At 42.5% G+C, this 22,302-nt stretch overlaps 1 protein-coding gene across 2 annotated transcripts in view; it reads left to right on the top strand.

Annotated features, from left to right (window-relative positions):
* The window catches only part of TMEM135 (transmembrane protein 135), a 351,254-nt gene extending 332,532 nt beyond the window's left edge, over window positions 1-18,722 (top strand). For both annotated transcript variants that reach the window (XM_075919397.2, XM_075919396.2), the window contains 6 exons: window positions 82-249; window positions 3,226-3,289; window positions 9,828-9,904; window positions 12,550-12,648; window positions 14,493-14,560; window positions 17,446-18,722. In XM_075919397.2, coding sequence (XP_075775512.2) covers window positions 82-249; window positions 3,226-3,289; window positions 9,828-9,904; window positions 12,550-12,648; window positions 14,493-14,560; window positions 17,446-17,578 — 609 coding nt within the window. In that variant the 3' untranslated portion in view covers window positions 17,579-18,722. The remainder of the gene's footprint in view (window positions 1-81; window positions 250-3,225; window positions 3,290-9,827; window positions 9,905-12,549; window positions 12,649-14,492; window positions 14,561-17,445) is intronic.
* The last annotated feature ends 3,580 nt before the right edge of the window (window positions 18,723-22,302 follow it).

The following is a 22,302-nucleotide window of genomic DNA, read 5'->3' as shown; positions in this document are numbered from 1 at the left end:
AATAAGCTACAAATTTACTTGTATAACTCATGGTTTTTGCTTTTTTTTTTTTTTTAAGTTCTGTTTCTTGACTTTCTCCAGGGCTTCATTAGAATGTTTAGTGTAGGTTACTTGATCCAGTGTTGCCTTCGAATCCCATCGGCATTCCGGCATCTGTTTACTAAACCTTCCCGGCTGCTTTCGCTCTTCTATAACAAGGAAAACTTCCAGCTTGGAGCTTTTCTAGGATCTTTTGTCAGTATATACAAAGTAAGTGCAAAACCATTTAAAATTTAGTATAATTTATTTATGTTGATTTCTAACATAAAAAGCCCCCATTTTTACTTAAACATTAGGACATTGCACTGACTTTCAGCCCATAACAAAGCCTAGCAATCATATCATATACAAGCAATCCCCGGGTTATGTACAAGATAGGGACTGTAGGTTTGTTCTTAAGTTGAATCTGTATGTAAGTCGGAACTGGCGTCCAGATTCAGCCGCTGTTGAAACTGACCGCCAGTTCTGACTTACATACAGATTCAACTTAAGAACCCCAAGCTTCCCCAAGTCAGCTGCTGCTGAAACTGATGAGCGCTGATTCCAAGAAGACTGGGGCAGAGCAACTCTGCCTCGGGCTTCCTGTAGTCAGCGCTGGTCAGTTTCAGCAGCAGCTGACTTCGGGACACCTGGGGCAGAGCAGCTGGGGTGCTGCTGGGTTGCTCCAGTAGCACCCCTCGGCGCTACTGGACCAACCCAGCAGCACCCCAGCTGCTCTGCCCCAGGCGTCCTGATTCAGCCACTGCTGAAACTGACCAGCAGCGGCTGAATCAGGACCTGGGGCAGAGCAGCTGGGATGCTGCCGGGTTGGTCCAGTAGTGCCCAGAGCGGGTGCTGCAGGACCAATCCGCAGCGCCCCAGCTGCTCTGCTCCAGGGTCCAAAACAAAAGCCTGGTCTGCTGGGGGGGGGGGGGACTATCTGCGCCCCCCCCCCCCCAGCAGACCAGGGACACGGGGAGCAGAGCAGCAGCGGCAGCGGGGTGCCGCGCCTCTGAGGCTTTGCTCTGGCAAAATCTCAGAGGCGCGGGACCCCTCCCCCCCGCGGCTGCAGGTTCAGTCCCGGTGCCTGTGGTCTGCTGGGGACCGTCCCCAGCAGACCACAGGCACCGGGTCTCAAGCGGCAGCAGCAGCGGTTCCCGCGCTTCTGAGGCTTTGCTCTGGCAAAGCCTCAGAAGCGCGGGAACCCGCCCGGTGCCCCTGGTCTGCTGGAGACGGTCTCCAGCAGACCAGGGGCACCGGAGCAGCTTACGAACGGGGTTTTCTCGCCCCAGAGCTCGCAGGTAGCAATCCGCTACCTCGACCTCCGGGGCGAGAAAGCCCCGTTCGTAAGTGCGGATCCGACATAAGTCGGATCCGCGTAAGTCGGGGACTGCCTGTATAGCAATAAAAGCTAGCTGCAGTTGTAACCCCCACAGCTGCTGGGTGTGGTGTACTGTCCTATCTAATGGCACCAAGACTATTTACAAAGAATAATGATACTGCTCTACAGCCTTAACTGAGAGCCAGCTGGCTTTTAACTCCTGGGTAGAGGCTTATGCACTAAGTTCCAGAGGTTCCAGGTTCAATTCTGCCAGCTGGCATTACATAATCAGATCGCAAAACTCAAGCCTGTGCCCTGGCTCAGGATCTACTCTTCCATTCTCCCCACAAGTGCTCAAAAAAAAAAAAAAAAACCGATGAGGTTTGCAGTATGCCTGAAGTTGAGCAGATTTGAGCCATTTCAAACCTAGAAGAGAGTGAATTCTAAAGTGAAGGCCTATTACGGATGGTGTCAGCAGAGCTTTGGGAATATAGGGAAGAGAGTGCAGCTCTAGTGTCTGTAGCAGAGACAGTATTGACCGGAAGAGTCTGAATTTCTCAAGAGCACAGTTCCCAGGCCACTTAGGAGTTTTAGCTCAACACCAACATCTTCAGTTCTACCTCAGAATCATAGAAGTGTGGGGCTAGAGGGGACCTCAGTAGGTCATCTGGTCCAGTCACCTATACTTGAGGCAGGATTAAGTAATAAACTGGAGATGAGTCAACAGAGTACCCTTGTAGTCAACTAACAGCATTTTAGGTGCATTATTAGGAGCATTGCCAGCAAATCTACTAAAGTGATTATTCCCCTTTATTCAGCACTGGTGAGGCCACATCTGGAATATTACATCCAGTTTTGGGGCCCCCATTACAGAAAGGATGTGAACACATGGAGAGGGTCCAGCAGAGGACAGCAGAAATGATTAGGAGGCTGGAGCACATGATTTAAGAGGAGAGGCAGAGGGATTTGGGCTTATTTAATCTACAAAAGAGTGAGGGGGGATTTGATAGCAGCCTTCAATTTCCTGAAGGGGGATTCTAATGAGGATGGAGAGAAGCTGTTCTCAGTGGTAACAGATGATAGAAAGAGGAGCAATGGTCAAAAGTTGCAGTGGGGGAGGTCTAGGTTGGATATTAGGAAAAACTATTTCACTCAGAGAGTGGTAATGCACTGGAATGGGTTCCCTAGGGAGGTGGTGGAATCTCCATCCCTAGATGTTTTTAAGTCCTGACTCGACAAAGCCCTGGCTGAGATGATTTATTTGGAATTGGTCCTGCTTTTAGTAGGAGGTTGGAATCTATGACCTTCTGAGGTCTCTTCTAATTCTATGATTCTAAGTAGACCAGTCCTGACAGGTGTTTGGAGGGTTTAAGAACAGGTTAAACAGTCATGGAGATTCCATAACCTTCTTAGGCAATTTGTTGCAGTGTTTAACTATGCTGATAGGAAGTGTTTCCTAATGTCCAACCTAAACGGTCTGTGCTCCAATTTAAGCCCCTTCCTTCATATCCTCCTCCTTTTTACAGCCTTGAAACTACCAGCAAAAAATGCCCGGTGTCTTGTGCTGCCCCTGTGATGTTCCACTCACCACTTTGAAGCCATCTTCTACTCCAGTTTCAGATTCTATACTGATTTGCACTGGATTGTCAACTTATGTAGATTAGTGCAGCTCCCTTGAAGTCAGCTGGTGATGGGTGCCTTAGAAATGGATATAGTAGCAGTAGGGACAATTATTCAGCGAGGTGGCTGTTGATTCTTCCTAGATAGCTTATATAGATATTTATGAATTATTACTGGGCTATACTGCATTATACTGTAATGTAAATAAACCAGCAGCATTTTAAATACAGCACTAATCAAGGCTCTTGTATTCCCCCCAAATACAGGGTACTAGTTGCTTTCTGCGCTGGGTTCGAAACCTGGATGATGAGCTTCATGCCCTTATAGCAGGTAAGTCCAGGAGAAGTGACTATTTACCAAGTCAGTAATCTTATCCTTAGATTTAAATGTTGGATTAAATTATAGATATAAACATGTTACTGTTGCTTAGCCAGACGGAAGGCCAGTTTCAGGGGTTGGGGGGGCAGGTCTCGAGCGGATTGCATGAGGCTGGGGCAGTTGGCCCTCAATGCTGTCTACACCATGCCTCCCCTCCTTTAGCACCATCCGGAGCATGGTGCCTAGGGCTTCTGCAACAAGTTTGAGGACCCAACCACTGCCATTGCTGAAGTAGTTGTGGTGGCGGCCAGTAACCCCTGGCTATTTTGAATCACTGGGCCCCACAGCAACTGTCCCCTTTTCTTTCACCCCTTGTTGTCTCTTTACCCCTTCCCCTCCTCTCCCTCTTCCTCCCCCCCCCCCCCCCCATTAACAGGCGTGGGAATCACTCAATCTCTTGCAACAGCTCTAAAAATATCTAGACTTATGGAACGAAAGGGTCAAAACCTGATAGGGACTGAGCCTTTTTCCTTGTAAAGCACATAACTGGAGTCCCAGGGGAGCTAATGTATGAAGCCTTTAAAACTAAAGATACTCTGTTCTCTGCTTGTCTGCTAAAGATTGCTCATTGCTATCTTTAACCACATTTTCTCCTCTTCTTTGGTTGTACAATGTGCTGTGTGTAGATTGTCCACGGAAGTGGCTGTAGGAATTTTGGTAGCCTGGGTAGTGATTAGCACTCCCCAAGAGGTGGAAATAAGCATATAAACCAAAAATAGCAGAGTAATCAGGAGAGTGGAAAACGGTCAGCCAGCCAGTCAATTAATGTACTACCAAAATAAATACATACATAAAAAGATAAACAGCATGCCATCCTGTGGAACATGGCCCGATCCCTAGAACCAAGCCCGATTATCCAGATAACTTCTGCCTTCCCTTTCAGTGAGCATGTATGGATCACATAGTTTATTTCTGCGCTGCAAGAGAAGGTGTGATTCTAGTACACATAGTTTTAATGTTGCTAGAATGGATAGCAATGATAGCAAACATGCACTTCTGTGTGGGCTAACAACCTGAGCACATACCCATGGTCCCTGGATTTTTATACGGTGATGTCTATCCCACGCTGAAGCCTGTGCAACCATGTCTTTACTGATGTTGTTCTCCATGCCAGGTAAGTTACCATTCTTCTTTGAGTGCTTGCTCATGTCCATTCCACTTAGGTGTGTACATCCTGCATGCATGGATTGTCGGAGAGCTTTCCCTTAGCAGTACCTGTAGGGCCAACGGTGGAGCCCCCTGGAATAGCGCTATTATAACTGTGCATATATATACCTCCGCTGGCCCTCTACCCCCTCAGTTCCTCCTTACTGCACATGACAGCTGTTGAAGCTCCCTTCTCACTTGTTTGCAGGAGTGATTCCAGAGGTATCCGCAAATCTTTTAGAGTAGTTAGCACCTAGTTGAGTCTCTTTGTTTCTTCCAAGTTGCTTTCCCTGTTAAGCATCAGTTTAGATAGTTAGATAAGTTGTTTGGGTTGGGGCTCGCCTGTTGCGTCCCCTTCCCTCCCAGTCCACAGGACATGCCAGAGCCTCACGGCTTTAAGCCCTGCGTTGACTGTTCAAAGCCTGTGCCCTGTGGCGACCCGCATGATTCGTGTTTGAAGTGTTTGGGTGAGGACCACGTTCTGGCTAACTGCAGGATCTGCGGTAGTTTTAAGCCCCGGACCCAGCCTGAGAGGGACTCACACTTGAAGATACTCCTCATGGATCCAGCCTCCACCTAGCACCGGCAGTGGATGCGGCACCGGAGTCCCACAGCGCATCACCCTCAGTGTGGGGGACACCGGAGTCTTCAGGAGCCTCGACCTCATGACATTCTGCGGCGCAGCACTGGTCTCAATCCCCGATGCCTCGCAAGACGAGGAGGACAGAGAGGGGCAGGTCTCTGCCCCGGCACGCACCCACAGTGCACCCCCATTTGGGACACCCTATTGCACCCGCTCCGACCATGCGGTCTGCCGCTCCTGGGCCTGCATGCAGCCAGTCAAGCGCAACCAACGGCCATAGCTCAACAGAAGAGTCCATGCCGGTTGAAAGGCCCTCCACACCGGACACATTCGAGGTGGTGCAGGACCTGATCAAGTTGACTGCGGTCTCGCCCTCCCCTCCTCAGGAACATCAGTACCAGCCTCAGGCCTGTGTCTCATCCACGGCACCAGACCAGGTTAGACCTGCAACACTTTCTGCACTGGCGCCCCGTCTTGTGTTGTGTTCCCCGGTGCTCACATCTACACCGGCACTCACAGGTCTTTCAGTACTGGTGGCCTCGCTTTCTCTGGAATCTAGAGAGTGTTCAGCAACTAGCACTCGTATCATATGGATACGCTGGTGACAGTGCCCGCAGATGTGCTGAGATCCCTCGACTGGTGGTTGTATGGGAAGATGGTGCTCAAGGGGATGCCATTCCTCAATCCTTCTCTATCCATCCAGATGGTGATGGATGCTTCTGATACGGGTTGGGGAGCCCACCTCAGGAAACTATAGACCAGGGTATGTGGGGTCCAGAGGATCTCTCCCTCCATATCAATGTCAGGGAGTTTTGAGCTATTCGCCTCGCCTGCAGGGTCTTCCTTGTGCAACTTCAAACCAAGTGTGTTTCAATTCTGACCGACAACACGGCTGCGATGTTTTATATAAACAGTCAGGGTAGTGCTCGCTCCTATCCCCTGTGCAAGGAGGCTCTCCTCCTATGGGAGTTTTGCATGGCTCACAATATTCATCTGGTGACAACTTATCTCCCTGGAGTCCAGTTGGCAGATCGCTTCAGCAGGTCCTTCGAGGGGCATGTGTGGTCTCTAAGGGTATGTCTACACTGCCACCCTAGTTCGAACTAGGGTGGCTAACGTAGGCATTCGAACTTGCAAATGAATGGCATTCGAACCTGCAATGAGGAGTAATAGTAGTTCGAATTAGGAGTTTTAATTCAAACTACCTAGTCCGTGCCGCGTGTAGCCATGGGCAGGTAGTTTGAACTACGGAGCATTTAAAAATGGCGGCGCCCAGGAACATGCAAATAAAGCCTGGGATATTTAAATCCCGGGCTTCATTTGGAAGTTCGAATGCCTACAATAGCCACCCTAGTTTGAACTAGGGTAGCAGTGTAGACATACCCTAAGGGTGGATGTAACCCTCTCTATTTTCTTCAGATGAGGGTTTCCCCACCTGGACCTGTTCATCACCTGCGTCAACAGGAAGTGTCCTTAGTTCAGCTTGCTATTCAGGCCCAGCCCTGGGTCTCTGAGAGGTGCTCTCATGACCCTCTGACCCTGGGTCCTGCTGAACACCTTTCCCCTTCCCCTTATCTATAGAGGAATCCTCAGGGTCAGAGAATTCCGGGCCTCAGTGATCCTGATAGACCCGGCATGGCCTTGTCAACAGTGGTTCCCAGACCACCTCACGGTTTCAGTGGAGCGCTCTCTGGCCCTCCCTCTGTGCCCAGACCTAATCTCCCAGGAGCTCGGCAGGCTCCGGCAGAGGGAGTCTATATGTGTACGTTCTTCTTTTCGATATTTTTAACAGGTTTTATGTCCCTCTGGGGTCTTGTATTTTAAATTCGTATATATATTTGTATCGTGTTTAAAAAAAATTGTAAGCCGCCTTGAATATTTTAAATTGAGAGATGGGGTAAAAATATTCAAAACAAACAAACAAATAAATAAATAAATAAAAACCTCTGCTCTCTGCACCTCATGGCGTGGAAATTCCATGGCTGACGGCTATAGAGAGGCAGTGCTTGGAGCAGGTCCAAGCAGTGCTCTTGGGGAGCTGGAAGCCTTCCACCCGGTCTTGTTACTTGGCAAAGTGGAAATGTTTTGTAATCTGGTCATATGGCAAGGGGTTTCTCCCTATGGAGGCCCGTGTGCCAGCTATCCTGGACTACCTCCTAGGGCTGGCTCCTTCCTCTGTGCAAGTGCACCTAACAGCCATCTTGGCTTTCCACTCGGGCTCAGGGGGCAGGGCTATTTTCACCGACCCCATGGTACACTTGTTTCTCAAAGGGTTGGATAGGGTTTACCCTCAGGTGTGTGAGCCCTTGCCCTCTTGGGACCTAAATCTGGTTCTTTCAAGGCTCATGGGACCCCCCCCCCCCCCTTTTGAGCCATTGGCTACGTTTTCCCTTCTGCACCTTTCCTCGAATGTGTCCTTTCTGGTGGCCATTACTTCGGTCAGAGTGTCAGTAACTCAGGGCCTTAGTGGTGGTCACCTCCCCCCACCCATACACAGTCTTTTTTAAGGATAAGGTCAGTCTGTGCCCCCACCCTACCTTTTTGCTCAAGGTGGTTTCTTATTTCCATGTTCACCAGAATATTTTTCTCCCTGGGTGTTACCCTGAGCCCTGTAGCTTCCAGACAGAACAGTCTTTACATACTCCTGACGTGAGATGCGCTTTATCTTTTTATTTAGAGAGTATCAAGCCCTTCCGTAAGTCCCTGCAATTGTTTATATCTATAGCGGACAGGATCAAGGGCCAGACAGTGTTGGCCCAGCATATTTCATCCTGGATGACAGATTGTATCAAAGCATGTTACAAGCTAACGTAGGTTCCAGCTCTGCCCATTAGGGTGCACTCCATGAGAGCTCAGGCATCTTCCATGGCTTTCGCAGTCCAGGGGCCCATCGTGGAGATTTGCAGGGCATCTACCTGTTCATTGGTGTACTCCTTTGCAAACCACTATGCTATTATTCAGCTCACCAGGGAGGATGCTGCCATGGGTAGAGCTGTGTTGCAGTCTGTCTCTCAGTAGGCTCCGCCTCCACCCCCAGGGGCTTAGCTTTGGAGTCACCTAAGTAGAATGGACACGATCAAGCACTCAAAAAAGAAAAAATGGCTACTTATTTTGTAACCGTTGTTCTTCAAGATGTGTTGCTCATGTCCATTGCACATCCCACCTGCCTCCCCTGTGTCGGAGCATTCCAGCAAGAAGGAACTGAGGGGCTGGAAGGCCAGCGGGGGTCTATATGCACCGTTATAATGGTGCCTCTCCAGGGGGCTCCCCTGCTGGCCCAACTGGAAATGCTAAGGAAAAACTCTTTGACAATCCATGCACATGGCGTGCACTCACCTAAGTGGAATGGACATGAGCAACACATCTTGAAGAACAACAGTTACAAAGTAAGTAACCATCTTTTAGCATGATGTACCTGCCCGTGCTACAACACCCCTTTGCTTGCAATGTGAACCTACACACAGAAAGCAAAATCCTACCTTTATACCTAGGAGCTACATTGCAGGAGGAAAAAGAGGACACCAATCCATCTTTATAGCATACATTGGAAAGCACATGGATAGTGGTTAACCCCTTTTGTTTCTGCAATACATACATCATCTGCACGTGAGCCCAGCAGTTCAGCAGCCTAAATCTTGGAACCATGGTATGCTCATGACCAGGGTCATTTCCCCAGCATAGCACTAAAGAGACCATTCTCCTTCCTTACTCTGGCATTTGAACTTAAACTACACATGCATACTATTCTCCCCACAGTATATTCCATATACTGTGAAATATTACTGTAGGGATATATTTGTACGACTGTCCTGCAGTTCCTGTTTCACAATTTCTATGTTCTTTGTAAACAGGAAAGCAGATCTGAAGCTTGTGTTGAAATGAAAATCTGCATTTAGGTGGTTTAATATAAATGCAATACTTTTGTTCTAAAGTTTCCTTTTATAAATTGTACTTGTGTAATGCAGACCGGTGGAACCAAACCTGGGACCTCTGGAGATTAGTTCATGAACCTCCACTGCAAGAGCTAAAGCCAGCTGGCTCTCAGCTCAGGCTGTAGAGTAAACTCATTCTCTCTCTCTTGCAAGTGGTTTAAGTGCCACTACATGGGACAGTGAACGACACCCAGTAGGTGTGTGGATTACGCTTGCATTAGTTGTGTTTAGCATCAAGGACAATAAGTTGTACTTGTCACAATCTTTCCGAGTTTCCTACTCGGTACTTAATTTTTTCCTGGTTTCTAAGAGAAGTTGCTCTGTATTACATTAGCATGCTCATTTAAAAACAGGTGCCAAATTTGCCCCTTCCGTTGGAGCCAAAGTAAGTCGCTGGGCAGCAGAACTGGCGCGATTCCACTGGGCAGTGATGATGTGGGAAGTGAATATTTACAAAATGTGCGCTGTCTGCGCAGTGCACCGTTCTGCTCCCTGGGCCCTGCTATGCAGCATGGAGGGGGATGCATAGAGAGAGGTCCAGAACATCCTCTGGTCCAATTGTTTGGGGAGGGAAGGATTTGGGCCTAGGGAGCAGGTCATGTGACTAAAGATTTGGCTCCCAAGGGTCAAAACGCCAGGAGTCTGTCCTTTATGCTTTTTATAAAAGACCCATCATAAAGAAACATTACTGACCATCGGTTATAACATGCTAATACAGAGAGTCACAAGTTTGTACAATGTCAGGACTGTGTTAAGTTCTAAATAATACAGCAACAGCGAGGAAGCGTTTGAGGCTCTGACTAATAATTTTGTTTTCTAATTGTTGCAGGGTCCCTGGCAGGTGTTTCTATGATGTTTTACAAAAGCACTACTATCTCCATGTACCTGGCTTCCAAATTAGTGGAGGTAAGGTATTCTGATATTGCCAATGTGTTCTTCCTAGCTGTTGTAACGGGTGGGGGGTTGAGGGAGTGGGAGGGAGGGTGTGAAGACAGCAGATGTTACAAGTGTTGGCCAATAGAGCAAATGCAGTGTGAAATTGTACAACATGCCTTTTTAAACCAGACATGTCCAAGTGATGGCTCAGTCCTGTGGTCTCATTTCCTTCAGACACCTCCTTTCTAGTACTAAGTCTAACGGTCTGTTGTTCGTGTGTCTGCCCATATTTTCCCCCTCATTTCCTGATAATCCCCTTTGGGGTAGCCCTCTGCTGTGTCACCTTTGCAGCATTTCAAATCTAAAAGTTCCAAGAATGTACATTTTGTCAATTTACACTAAAAACACAAATCAAAACTAGTCATTTTCTTCAGATTTATTACTCAAAGCTGCAGCTGACTTCCTGCCTCTGTTCCCTGATTTTGGCATTAGTCTGAATTATGGTAACTCTAAATAGCTTTGGTTTTAGCATGCAGCTGAAATTGCTGTTGTATTCACTGTAACTGATCAAATTCTAACCTAGAAAGTGACCATTAGTTACGTTTATTTTTTTGAAGTCTGAAAGTCCATTTTATTTAATTCTATGAGCTGTTAAAATTATGTTAGCCTGGGAAAACCTAATAATTAAGAGTGACTGCTTATACAAACAATAACTCAGGCATTGTTCATATGGCCACATTTATATTCACAGTTTATGAATATGTGAGCTAGGATAGAAAAGAGATCATTCTTTGTGGGTACAGTGTAGATTGTAGCTGTTAAGTTTCATAGTGATTTTTCTGTGAAATCATGAGTTTGTGATGACTGGGATAAATTGACAGTGCCTGCCCATTATGCTTGAACCACTGCCACTCCCTTTCACTGAGCTCAAAGACCCCAATCTCTAATACTGTTAATCCAGCTCCTTTGCCAGCTATGAATTGGTTCAAAGAAAAGAGAGAGAGAAATGAGAAGAGTAAAATGAAGTGTGAAACACAAAGAAATATGGAACATGGTCCCACATATTCCTTACAATCCAGGCTCAAATTCTGAAGGTGGCTTACGTAATGATATGTCAACACAACTTCAGTCCCATAGAGTTATTCCTATTGTATTAGTTCTATGTACTTTAAGGCTCCATTTGTAATAAATAAAATGTTATGCTGTATTGCTGATAGTTTTCTTTGGACTTTACTTTGAGACATTGTGGCTGCAATGAAATAAGAAAAATACTGCATGGCTATTTTCAGTTGTTACTTCTTTTACCATATTATACAAGCCAAGGGTAACTGACCAAAAGAGGCATGAGCTTCTTGAAAGGTCAAGCAGTGTTCAAGAAAATAAACATTTAAAATGTTTTCTCAGAAAAGTATGTGATCTCGAATTGTTTAAGCATAGCAAAATACCCATTGTATTTGACTAGTTGCTGCTTTGTTTGGCTTTGTTCTTTTAAAAAAGAAGCAAGTATCATAAAAATCTCCTCCTGTAATCTCCAAGTCCTAAAATACTTCTTTAAAATAAGTGAATCCATACTGTGAAATGTCATATAGACATTTGGGGTAAAAATTTTAAAAGTACCTAAGTGACTTAGGGGCCAGAATCAAAAGTTCCTTGGGCACTCAAGAGTCTGAAGGCTCATCTACAGATGGGGTAATACATATTGCAGAAGAAAAGGGAAGATTATTAAAATGCAGTAAAGTGTCACACACTAATTGCTCTAAGTGCACATAAAATGTTCTATAATGCTTATTAGCATAGTGCTGTTTAATAGGATCCAGGAGCCTCTACTCTCTAATCTCAGCATTTACACTTCTTTTGTTGATTTGGACTTGTCATTTCAACCACCTGCCACAATAGTCACATTTATAATGTGGTATTACAGGATTCCCAGAGTGCAACCTGGAACTGTGGGACTGTTGTGCCCACTTAATTCAACAGATGAACTTTCTCTCACAATGCTGTATCAGTAACAAGCAGCAAACCTCTCCAGGTGCTGTGATCAGACAGCCATCAGTATTTGGAGCCCCAAACCCAGCTAAATTGAATGAATGCTCCCTGAGCCACACATGAGTCATACAGAGAGAGGCACTAGCCAATCATCCCAGCTCCTACCCTTGCATCCCAGAAATATACCATGTTACACTGTCTGTTCAGTACTCCCTTGGACAGTGAAAGCTCATTAATTAGTTTGCCACTTTGCACCAGCCTTTTTAATCTGAGCTGAGATTCCCCAAGCACATCAATCAAAGGGATACTGTTTTAGGTAAAATGGACTGCTTTCCCCAGAGCAGAAAGGGGTGGGATGGATTGAGTTAATAGAGCTTTCCTTGCCTCCCTTGCTTCTCTGTTCTGCTCTCCTCCTGCAGTTAGTTTGCAATGCTGGGAAACCCTGTGTTGAGTTTTGCCATGGTCTGAATGTGTACTTCTCTCCAGTGTGAGAAGTCCATAAGTAAATTACAGAATGCCCATGAGTTTGCAGGGTCATAGCTCTTACTTAGAGAAAAGTCATATGAATTTCAGTAGCTGTCACAAATTTGGCAGGGGACTTCAGGGATGAGCCCATAAGTAAAAAAAGAGTGCATACCATTTGCCTTTTTGTTGGATTTATTCAGCATGTGTTTTGTTCATTTTTATAGACTATGTATTTCAAAGGCATTGAAGCAGGAAAGGTTCCCTATTTTCCTCAGGCAGACAGCATCATCTATGCCATTTCCACAGCAATTTGCTTTCAGGCGGTAAGTATTTTGCCTTCAAGTAAAAAGCAAAATTCCTTCAACTTATTTCAAGTTTTGATTAAACTAATAGGTTGAAATGGAGATTCTGTAATAAAGCAAGAGTTAGTGCAGACTAGCCCCTCCTGTTCCTGCATCTGCCACACTGATTTTGTACTGTTACTTTGGGAAGGTAATTGAGTCTTCGCATGACTGCTTATCCATTGGTAATGTAATGTGGGTATCATAAGCAGGTTTTCACGTCTCTGGAAAAAAATCTCAAGGATGCATTAACCAAAGATGATTAAGTATGCTCTGATTGGCAGAGACTTCCCCTCGTTCTTTTGCTCTAGGAGACAGACTGTAAGTCTTGATATTCAACCACTGTGTGCTGCTGAATTGGAAAATTTCCAATGCACTTTAAGTGCAACTGTAAATTTGAAAAAAAATCAGGAGAAATTAACAAGGAAATCTCCAGTTTTACAACCTGGAGCATGCTTTGCCCTCTTGAATTACCTACTCCTTCACCACCTTTCTATAGTGCCTCAAAACCACCTCTTCCTCCACCTATGCCATGGTTTACTCCTCCTCTCTTTCCTTGCCTTCTCCAGTCCGGCCCTAGCTGTGATGGCTGAACCTCTCTCATCTGCTGCAAAGGCCCTGGTTGTGTTGACCAAGTCACCTGCCACATTCTGCTACTGTATCAGGCATCTGAATGCTGCTGTCAGAATCTGCCAACCCTATTTCTGTTGTTCAGGCTGAATGTATTTCTGGAGCTTTTTTATTCTCCAGGAGTGAGAATCTGTTCTCTACACCCTTCCTTTAGAATATTAATTCAAGTTACTTATTTTCAATTCTTATTCTCTGATGCTTCACCACAACAACTCTAGCCACTCACAAAGCAGTCCCATAAAGTGGAATATCTTCTATTTTTATATCTAAGTGAATTGATGGGAACATCTCAGGCCACCAGGGCTTCACATATGGGAACAGACATGCTACCATACTCTGGTGTAATCATAGAATCATAGAACCATAGAGCTGGAAGAGACCTCAGAAGGTCATCAAGTCCAGCCCCTGCTCTAGGCAGGACCAAACCCAACTAAATCATCCCGGCCAGGGCTTTGTCAAGCCGAGACTGAAACACCTCTATGGATGGAGACTCCACTACTTCCCTAGGTAACCCATTCCAGTACTTCACTACCCTCCTAGTGAAATAGTTTTTCCTAATATCCAACCTGGACCTCTCCCACCACAACTTGAGACCATTGCTCCTTGTTCTGCCATATGTCACTACTGAGAACAGCCTCTCTCCATCCTCTTTGGAACCTCCCTTCAGGAAGTTGAAGGCTGCTATCAAATCCCCCTTCACTCTTCACTTCCGAAGACTAAACAGACCCAACTCCCTCAGCCTCTCCTTATAAGTCATATGCTCCAGCCCCCTAATCATTTTGGTTGCCCTCCGCTGGACCCTCTCCAATGCGTCCACATCCTTTTTGTAGTGGGGGCCCAGAACTGGACACAATACTCCAGATGTGGCCTCACCAGAGCCGAATAAAGGGGAATAATGACATCTCTGGATCTGCTGGCAATGCTCCTCTTAATGCAACCTAATATGCCATTAGCCTTCTTGGCTACAAGGGCACACTGTTGACTCATCACACACTGTTGACTCGTGGTCAGTCTTTAGCTACAGTTCTCTCACTAGTCATCAGCACTTACTATAGATCCAAGAGTATGGCTCTGTTGTAAATACATGTTATTAGAGATTAAGAATTGCAGGAAGGTCACTTTCATTTTCTTAATTTTGATGTCTGACTGTTTTAATTACTTATTGGGAAAAATTATGATCATTATTCTGATTATAGGCTGTGATGGAAGTTCAGAACCTAAGGCCTTCTTACTGGAAATTCCTTTTACGATTGACTAAAGGCAGGTAAGTAACTGAGATGGTTGCAGATGCTTAGTAGAGATTTCACTTTAGCTAGACAAAACCTGTATTTTTTAATTCACATGGTGTCAAAGACGACTTTGAGTAGTCTTCATTATATGAGGTATTAAGTAACATTAGTAATTAATATATGTCAAAATTATATAAATGTGACTGTCACTTATTAAGCCTTTCAAAAACGTTTGAATCTCAAATTTATGAGAAAACCTAGTTTCATATTCTACAGAAATGTTAAGATGTTATTCTAAAGTGAGTATCTAGCTAAACATGATGCAGTTGGACTGGGACCTTTGGTCAAAAAACAGTTTTGCAGTTTCAGAATTTCAGACCTGATTGTGTTTTTAAAGGGTTTGAAATTGACCTAATGTTTGTTTTTTGCAAAATTATCCCTTTGATTCTGTCTTTTTTAAATCAAAATTAAGCTCAAAGTGTTCAAACATTGTCATTTACCAAAAGCGTAGATTTCCAAAAATCACATATAAAACCATTGCCAATCATTTTCAAGTAATAAAAATGTTTTACAATGATTTCAAACACAATTTTGGTAAATAATAAAAAATTGATAGCTATATCAAGAATTCTCATAAAAATTTAAAAACTTTGAAGATTTCACAAAAAAGAAATCTGAAAAAGACTATTGTTGGAAGGTATGTTTCTTCTGAAATTTTTGACCAGTAATAATAATGAATTTTATTAGATTCAGTGTCCAGCTGAATCCTGTTTTCTTCTGTATTTGGACTGGAAATCTAAAATATCCTTTTTAAAATTGATTTTTGTTGCTTGAAAACGGTTTATTATATTTACTTAGGGTAAAATAGAAACTGAGAATGCAGCAGAATAAGCAATCTTAAAACAGACTGATCAAAATGGGAGGAATTATGGAAGCTCATAATTCTCCAAACAGAACCAAACTGAATGGGGATAACTTAATAATGTGAAAAATGCCCCAGAAGTCCAATAATTAAAAAAATCACACTGCTTCCTGAATTTTTTGCCTTAAGTTTATTGTAACTGAAAGAGATTACATGGAAAAAGCTACATGTTTTTCTCTTTGATTTGTGTTTTGCTACCACCTTTTATATAATCTGCTGAACTCTTCTCTGTAGACAGTCATTTTCTCGTATCGCTTGTATATGTTTTTCACACTAACAGGGGAGAAAAAACATCTGAAAAATAAGAAAATATTGTGACTCCACTAATATTTGTGAGGGGAACTCAGGAGACATGTAGACAGAATTCTGCTTGTGCTTCTCCTGGGGAAAATAAAATGGTTTTTTTGTTTCTGATAGAAATAGTCAAATGTAGAAATAAAACACAAATCTCATGTTAAGTTAGTGCTTCTCAAATTGAGGCCTGTGGACCCCCGGGGAAATACAAAGGGTCCAGAGACCCCGGTGATCAATTCCTCTCTCCATTCCACTCCCTCCCAGTGCCTCCTGGGACCTGCAGCATGGCGCTAAGGCAGGCTTACCTGCCATAGTTCCACATGGCTCCTGGCAGTAGCCCCCAGGCACACTGGCAGCCTGTAGAATGGGAGCTACAGGGGTGGAGCCTGTGGTCACAAGGGCAGTGCTTGGCTTCTCACTGGCTGTCCATGTATCTACAGGCCATAGGGACCTGGCAGCTACTTCTTGTAGGTGCTGATGACATCCCAAATCCAGTCCTGTACTGCAAACCTCTTATCCCTGGCCCCAAGCCAGAGTCCACATCCCCAGTCAGAGCCCATCCCCATGCACTCCAACCCCCTGCCTCAGCCCAGTCCCCTCCTACGCCCACACTACCTCCTTGAGCCTACACTCCCTACATACCCTCTCCTTCTGCTTCTGCCTAAAGCCTTCTCCTGCACCCCAGAGTTCTCATTCATGGCCCTACCCCAGAGCCTGTACTCCCAGCCAGAGCTCTCACCCCTCCTGTACCCCAACTCCCTTCCCTAGCCAATTGAAAGTGAGTGAGGATTGAGGAGAGCAAGGAACAGAGAGAGCGAGATGGAGCAAGCACAGGGTCAGGTTTCAGTGAAGGGTTGGGGCAGAGAATCCCTGAAATTTTTTTAAATTAAAATGCAGTTCTCAGGTTGCTAAAATTTGAGAACATCCATGCTAAGAGATTTGCTTCATAAATATTTGGCATGTTCAAACATAAAAAGGCACCACTGTTGTCCAAAATGAAAAGCCTACAAAGAATATGAGATGATAATGGAGTCCCCTTTTTAAGTACTTATTAGGGTTACCTCTTTTGTGTGTCCGCCCTTAGCATCCAGTACAGTTTTCACAAGTTGCTGTTTGTAAAAGCTTTTAGCACCCCGCCTAATTAAAAATGTCACCAATCAAATCTAAATTTAGTTACAATTTTTTAAAGATCTGATTGCAAACCTAAGATCACATCCTACAATTCTTATTCTGACTAAACTTTTAGGCCTCATCTATACTAAAGGAGAAAGTTGGCTTAAGATACACGACTCCAGCTATGTTAATTATATAGCTTGAATTGATGTATCTTAAATCATGTTTTCGGACCATCCTCACAGTGGGAGGTTGATGGGAGCAAATGCTCCCGTCTACTTCCCTTATTCCATGTAATGAGCAGGACTACCTGTGCTGACAGGGAAGACCTCTTAGTTTGAATTAGCGGGTCTTCACTAAACCTACTAATTCAAACACTAGAAGATCAATCTCCATAGAGGTGATCTTCTCTATAATGTAGACAAGTCCTTACTGACTTTAATAGGTATTTTGCCTTCATAAGAAGTGCAAGTTGAAGCCCAGATTTCAAGGCATTATTTCATCATTAGAACATAGTATACCTTTAAATTAATTTTATTTATGATTAAACGGAGAAAGTGTTCACTTTATCATGAGTCTTTTCTATTTCAGGTTTGCTGTCATGAATAGACGAGTCTTAGACGTATTTGGTACCGAAGCATCTAAGAACTTCAAGAATTTCATACCTAAGCTAGACCCAAGATATACTTCTATACCACCAGAGCTACCAATTGAGCTGTCTTGAAAATAGATACTTTATCTTGTGATTACATATGATCACCATTTTGTCCTGAAGAGTTAATTAACAGTCAAGTTAGATGGAAGAGGACTTGTGCTCCACTTCAGTATTATTTCAATGAGAAATGCTTTTTACCAATCAGAAAATACTGAAGCTTTGTAGGAAGATGCGGCTTAATAATTAAGCCCTTTTCATAGCCAGAAAATGTTTTTGGATCATTGTAGTTGGTTGACCATATGGTAGATTCTTGACTGAATTAAATCAATGAGTAATATATCTATAGAAAACAAAATTAAAATACTCCTATGACATAAATATACTTTACAATAACATTTTCCAAAAAAAAGTCTTTAGCTCATTCCAGTAGAATATTTCTTGGTAAAACTACTGATATTTCCAAAATTGAAAAGGATGATTTAGGTCCAAAGTTTTACCTTATCTTAAAACTGTTACAGTCTGTTGATAAATGTCCCCTGAATTTCAAATGTGTGTTTTTTAAAATCCACCAATATGTGTGTGAAAATTTTAAAAATAACCAATAGCCACTCTTTAGTCAAGAGTGAGCTATTTCTACCCAATTATGGCTACAAAAAAAAATCCCACCACCAAAAAAAGTGCTGGTTAGCCTATAAACCATACTCCAGAACTGACATTCCATTGACGTGAATGATGAACGAGGAAATGAGAAATGCCAGGTGTCAGTGACTTGTGCTTCTTAAGAGACAGCAGTGTGTAGAAGTTAATATTTGCCAAATGGAAAATCACAAGACAGTGAGCGGGAGGAATGCCATGGTTGAGATTCTGAGAGGATATTGCAAACACTAGACAGGTTAAAATACAAAACACACATACTAAAAATAAATGTGTTACAAAACAGACTTGACAGGGGTCCCTTTAAATAAAAAAGCCTCTATAATAAATTGCAATTCCAATGGCCTTCAAAATGGATCAGATGCATACAGTTTAACCATTGCACCAAAGTAGTTTTATCTAACATCTAACATATGCATTAGTGTTTTTTCATATTCAGTTGTTTGGGTTAAACAATGAAGAATACTTTTCCCTTGATAAAGTAGACAGTCACAACTACAGACAATTCCATGACATTTACTATGGTATTTAATTTAAATAAATATTTGCTCAAAATCCATTTTTTTCTTTCTCTGCATATTTTTACAGATAATACTTTACCTTTGCGTTCTAAACAGAAATATTGATTTGCTAATTCTTTTACTACTTCTGTTTATAGGCAGTTCAGGGCAGTCATGACTGAATTATAATCAGAATTTCCTAGCTTTTTGGAAAAAATATGAGCTTTACGTGCATTCAGCTGAAAAGATCAGACAGTGGAAATGCCTGTGAATGGGAAGTAAGGATGTACAGTATGTTGTTTTTTTAAAAATCTGCTTTATTTGCTGGAAGCTTTTGCCACACATTATAAATAACTACTTAATAGGCCCTGTGTCATTTCAGTAATTTCACAATGCCATATATACTTACATTTACATCTGACTTAACAAAATTATCATAAAAATGTTCCTGCTACTTATGATCCCTTGTGAAAACAATATACATGACCCAAGTTGAATGGGTGGGTAAAATTTTGCAAGCTAGATTTGTGTGCAATATCGTATTTGCTTGCAATGCTAAAGTAAAATTGCTCAAAAATTTTAAAAAAAAATCAACTGTGCTCTGGCAGGATTATAGAAGAAATGTTGGATGGACTATTAGCATGTCTAAAATACATGACCTTCTGAAGTCTGAATGCTTGATGATTTGGGTAACATTTTCAAACTGATATTACTAGATTATCAGCATTTAGTAGAGTGATTCTCCCAGTCTCAGACTTTTCAAACTATTTTACAAATTGCTTACCTTAGCTTTTCTTTTTTGGAAGGAAGATGGTGATAGATCTCTATATTTGAGTTAAAACATACTGAGTACTATGTCTCAATATCTAAATATGAGTTCAGCCCATGTCGTCTTGTTCTCTACATTCATAATCCATGTTTTTAATAGTTGTCATGTAATGTAAAATTAAAAAAATTAAACCTTAAATTATTATTTTGATCAGAGTTAAGTATTTGTAGGATGGGGTGAGAGGGAAAGTACTCTTAGTCCTGTTTTCCTCCCTGACACTAATATATTTTCTCTTGAAAAAATTGTAATTGTCTATTCACTTTTATTAGTAAAAACCCAAAGTAAATCCAGTCGTGGTGAATGAATTCTTCATATGACTTAAATTTTTGTGTATTTAACCTGCATAACTTTGCAACATAAACCAATACAAAGGTTTTTGCTAATATTTTTATTTTAAAATATTTTGGATAAAAGTGACATATAAATATGCTCAGTGATAGTGCCTATAATACAAATATCTGTTACAGTAAAATTAAGGTTGTGGCCAGGTAAGTGCTCAAGTCAAGAAATGTAAAAGATAAGAATGTAGTACAATACATGCAAAGTGGCAGAGATAAGGTTGCAGCCATTCATTACCTGTGCTTTTCCTTATTTTTGCATGTTTCACTGTACAGCATTACATTGCACAAATTTTATAGATCCCATTTGTTTCTGGGAATGCTGAGGGGCACACAAGTGTTCCCTGGTTTTTGTTTGGATTTTCTTCTTCAGATTTTTCATCCCCTCATTAGCAAACCCACTCCTACAACAAGCTGTATAGTTGACCATAAATGACGTATAATGTCTGTAAGTAGGTGGAGCATCATCAATGTGGGGGGTGAATTTTAGAAATTGCCTCTTTTTTCTGCAAGATATGACTATTCATATTGCCTCCAACCATAGGAAGCTAACACACACTCAGGATAAGCATAACATCAACCAGCTTATATCTTATATTGATTTTGGGTCAAAGCTCACTTTCAAGTGTTTTCATTATTTAATAAAGGATATAGAACATTTTCCATTACATGTATTTTTAGCCATCCTTTGCTTTTCCACTACTTTGTATGTAATTTTTTGTAAAGAAATGGAACTTCAATCAACTAATTGCAATTATTGAAGTTTTATTTTTGCAATGCCAACAACCAGATCACCTTTGTTATGTCTTTTGAAGTGTAAATAGTTAGCCCAGAAACCATTGATATCCTCTGCAGAATGGCTTTTATACTTTGCCATATCAAACAAATGTAAGGCTCATTTTAATTGCTGGATCCTTTGACTATAACAAGCATAAATGTGAATTAGAGTTCACTTTGATCTCATAATGCAAGCCAGCGTAGTTTTCTGCCTCCTAATTAACATTGAGGTCAAATGAATAGTCAGAATTTGGTGCCAGTGCTATGCCATGCAATGAGGAAGACTGGTTTGGTTTCTAGTCACAGTATAATTCTTCTCAAGCTGGTGGCAATACCATCCATTTTCTCCTTATCTGCCACAGCAGAAGGCCTCAAAGATTGGGCTGCTATGGACATAAGGGCAGAAGTTAATGGGAGAATTAACAAGTATATTTCATCCAAGGATCTCAAAAGAGACAAATCTTTCCTTCCCACAACAATACCCACACTGAACACTCTGCCAGAGAGTGGATATAGGTGGGCAAAGGACCTGCTATGGACACAGCTTCCATGAGTACATAGAGCATCCGCATAGATGGTAACAGCCACTCGCTAATCTGGAGCCAATGCGGCTCACAGGGGCCTAGGGCTGCCCTGCAGCTTGTTTTGTAGTGTGAGACCAAACCTCCCCCTGGATGGGGTAACTAAAATATTCCACAGAAAGTTATATCTTCTCCTTACTCTGCTTCCAAGGGGTTGGATCAGAGCCAAGATTTTTATGCAGCAAATATCATTCTGCACTTTTTCCTAGCACAGATGGATATGAATGTGAACAATAAAACAGACAAGGAAAATACAGCTGAACTTCCTTATGAATCAAAGTTTATGAAATGCCACTCAACCACAACAAAACACAGGCAGTCGTGAAGAAATATATCAAACTGTCTTGTATTTGGTATTCCACTGATGAAAACACTGTTCATCATTGCTCCTTTTTAAGTCAAACAAAATCAGTTGAGTATATGCATCCTAGCTCATTGCCTGAATGTGACACGCTCTGGAATTCCCAGCTTAATATTAATTTACAATTAATTTATGTTTTGCTGTTTAGTGAGAATCTTACGTGTGAAAAACAATCATCTCCTTGGACACAAAAAACAATCCTGTAAACACTAGACGTTTTTGGATACAGCATAAGGATTATTTGTTCTGACAGACAACGGCATCATGATTCATATTGTTTGCCTGGCACCCTTTGTTCAGTAGGACAGGGTAATTCTAGGCTTACTGTTATATTTGTGTAGTAGTAATAGCACTCCAGTGCAAAGCCCATCTTACTTACAGAAATCTAGTGAATTTATTTCACTATTCAATTTATTTTACAATAGCCTGACAATTTCATTTTTCTGTGTGGCACCCTTTGTCATTTGTGGGTTTCAGAGTTAACAAACCATTAAGATGCATAAGGTGGTTCATTTTGTTCAACTATCATTTCAACTTGCTTGGAGACTCGACTTTACTCAATTGGTTTATGCTCTGTTGATGTTTTCAAGGTTTTCTCTGCAACCACTTGGGCTAGAAATATAATTTAAAAAAATGAAAGCTGAGATGCTGGCACACAATTCTGCAGCAAGGGGTGAATTCCACAGGGCCAGGGAGTGCAAAGGCCTTGCCCATAAGTATTCTATGGAAGATCAGAATCTTATTAGACATAAG

This window comes from Pelodiscus sinensis, chromosome 1, assembly GCF_052426305.1.
Source record: "Pelodiscus sinensis isolate ZL-2025 chromosome 1, ASM5242630v1, whole genome shotgun sequence".
NCBI classification, from domain to species: domain Eukaryota; kingdom Metazoa; phylum Chordata; order Testudines; family Trionychidae; genus Pelodiscus; species Pelodiscus sinensis.
Note: the sequence above shows the minus strand (reverse complement) of the source record. Positions and strands in the feature narration are given on the sequence as shown.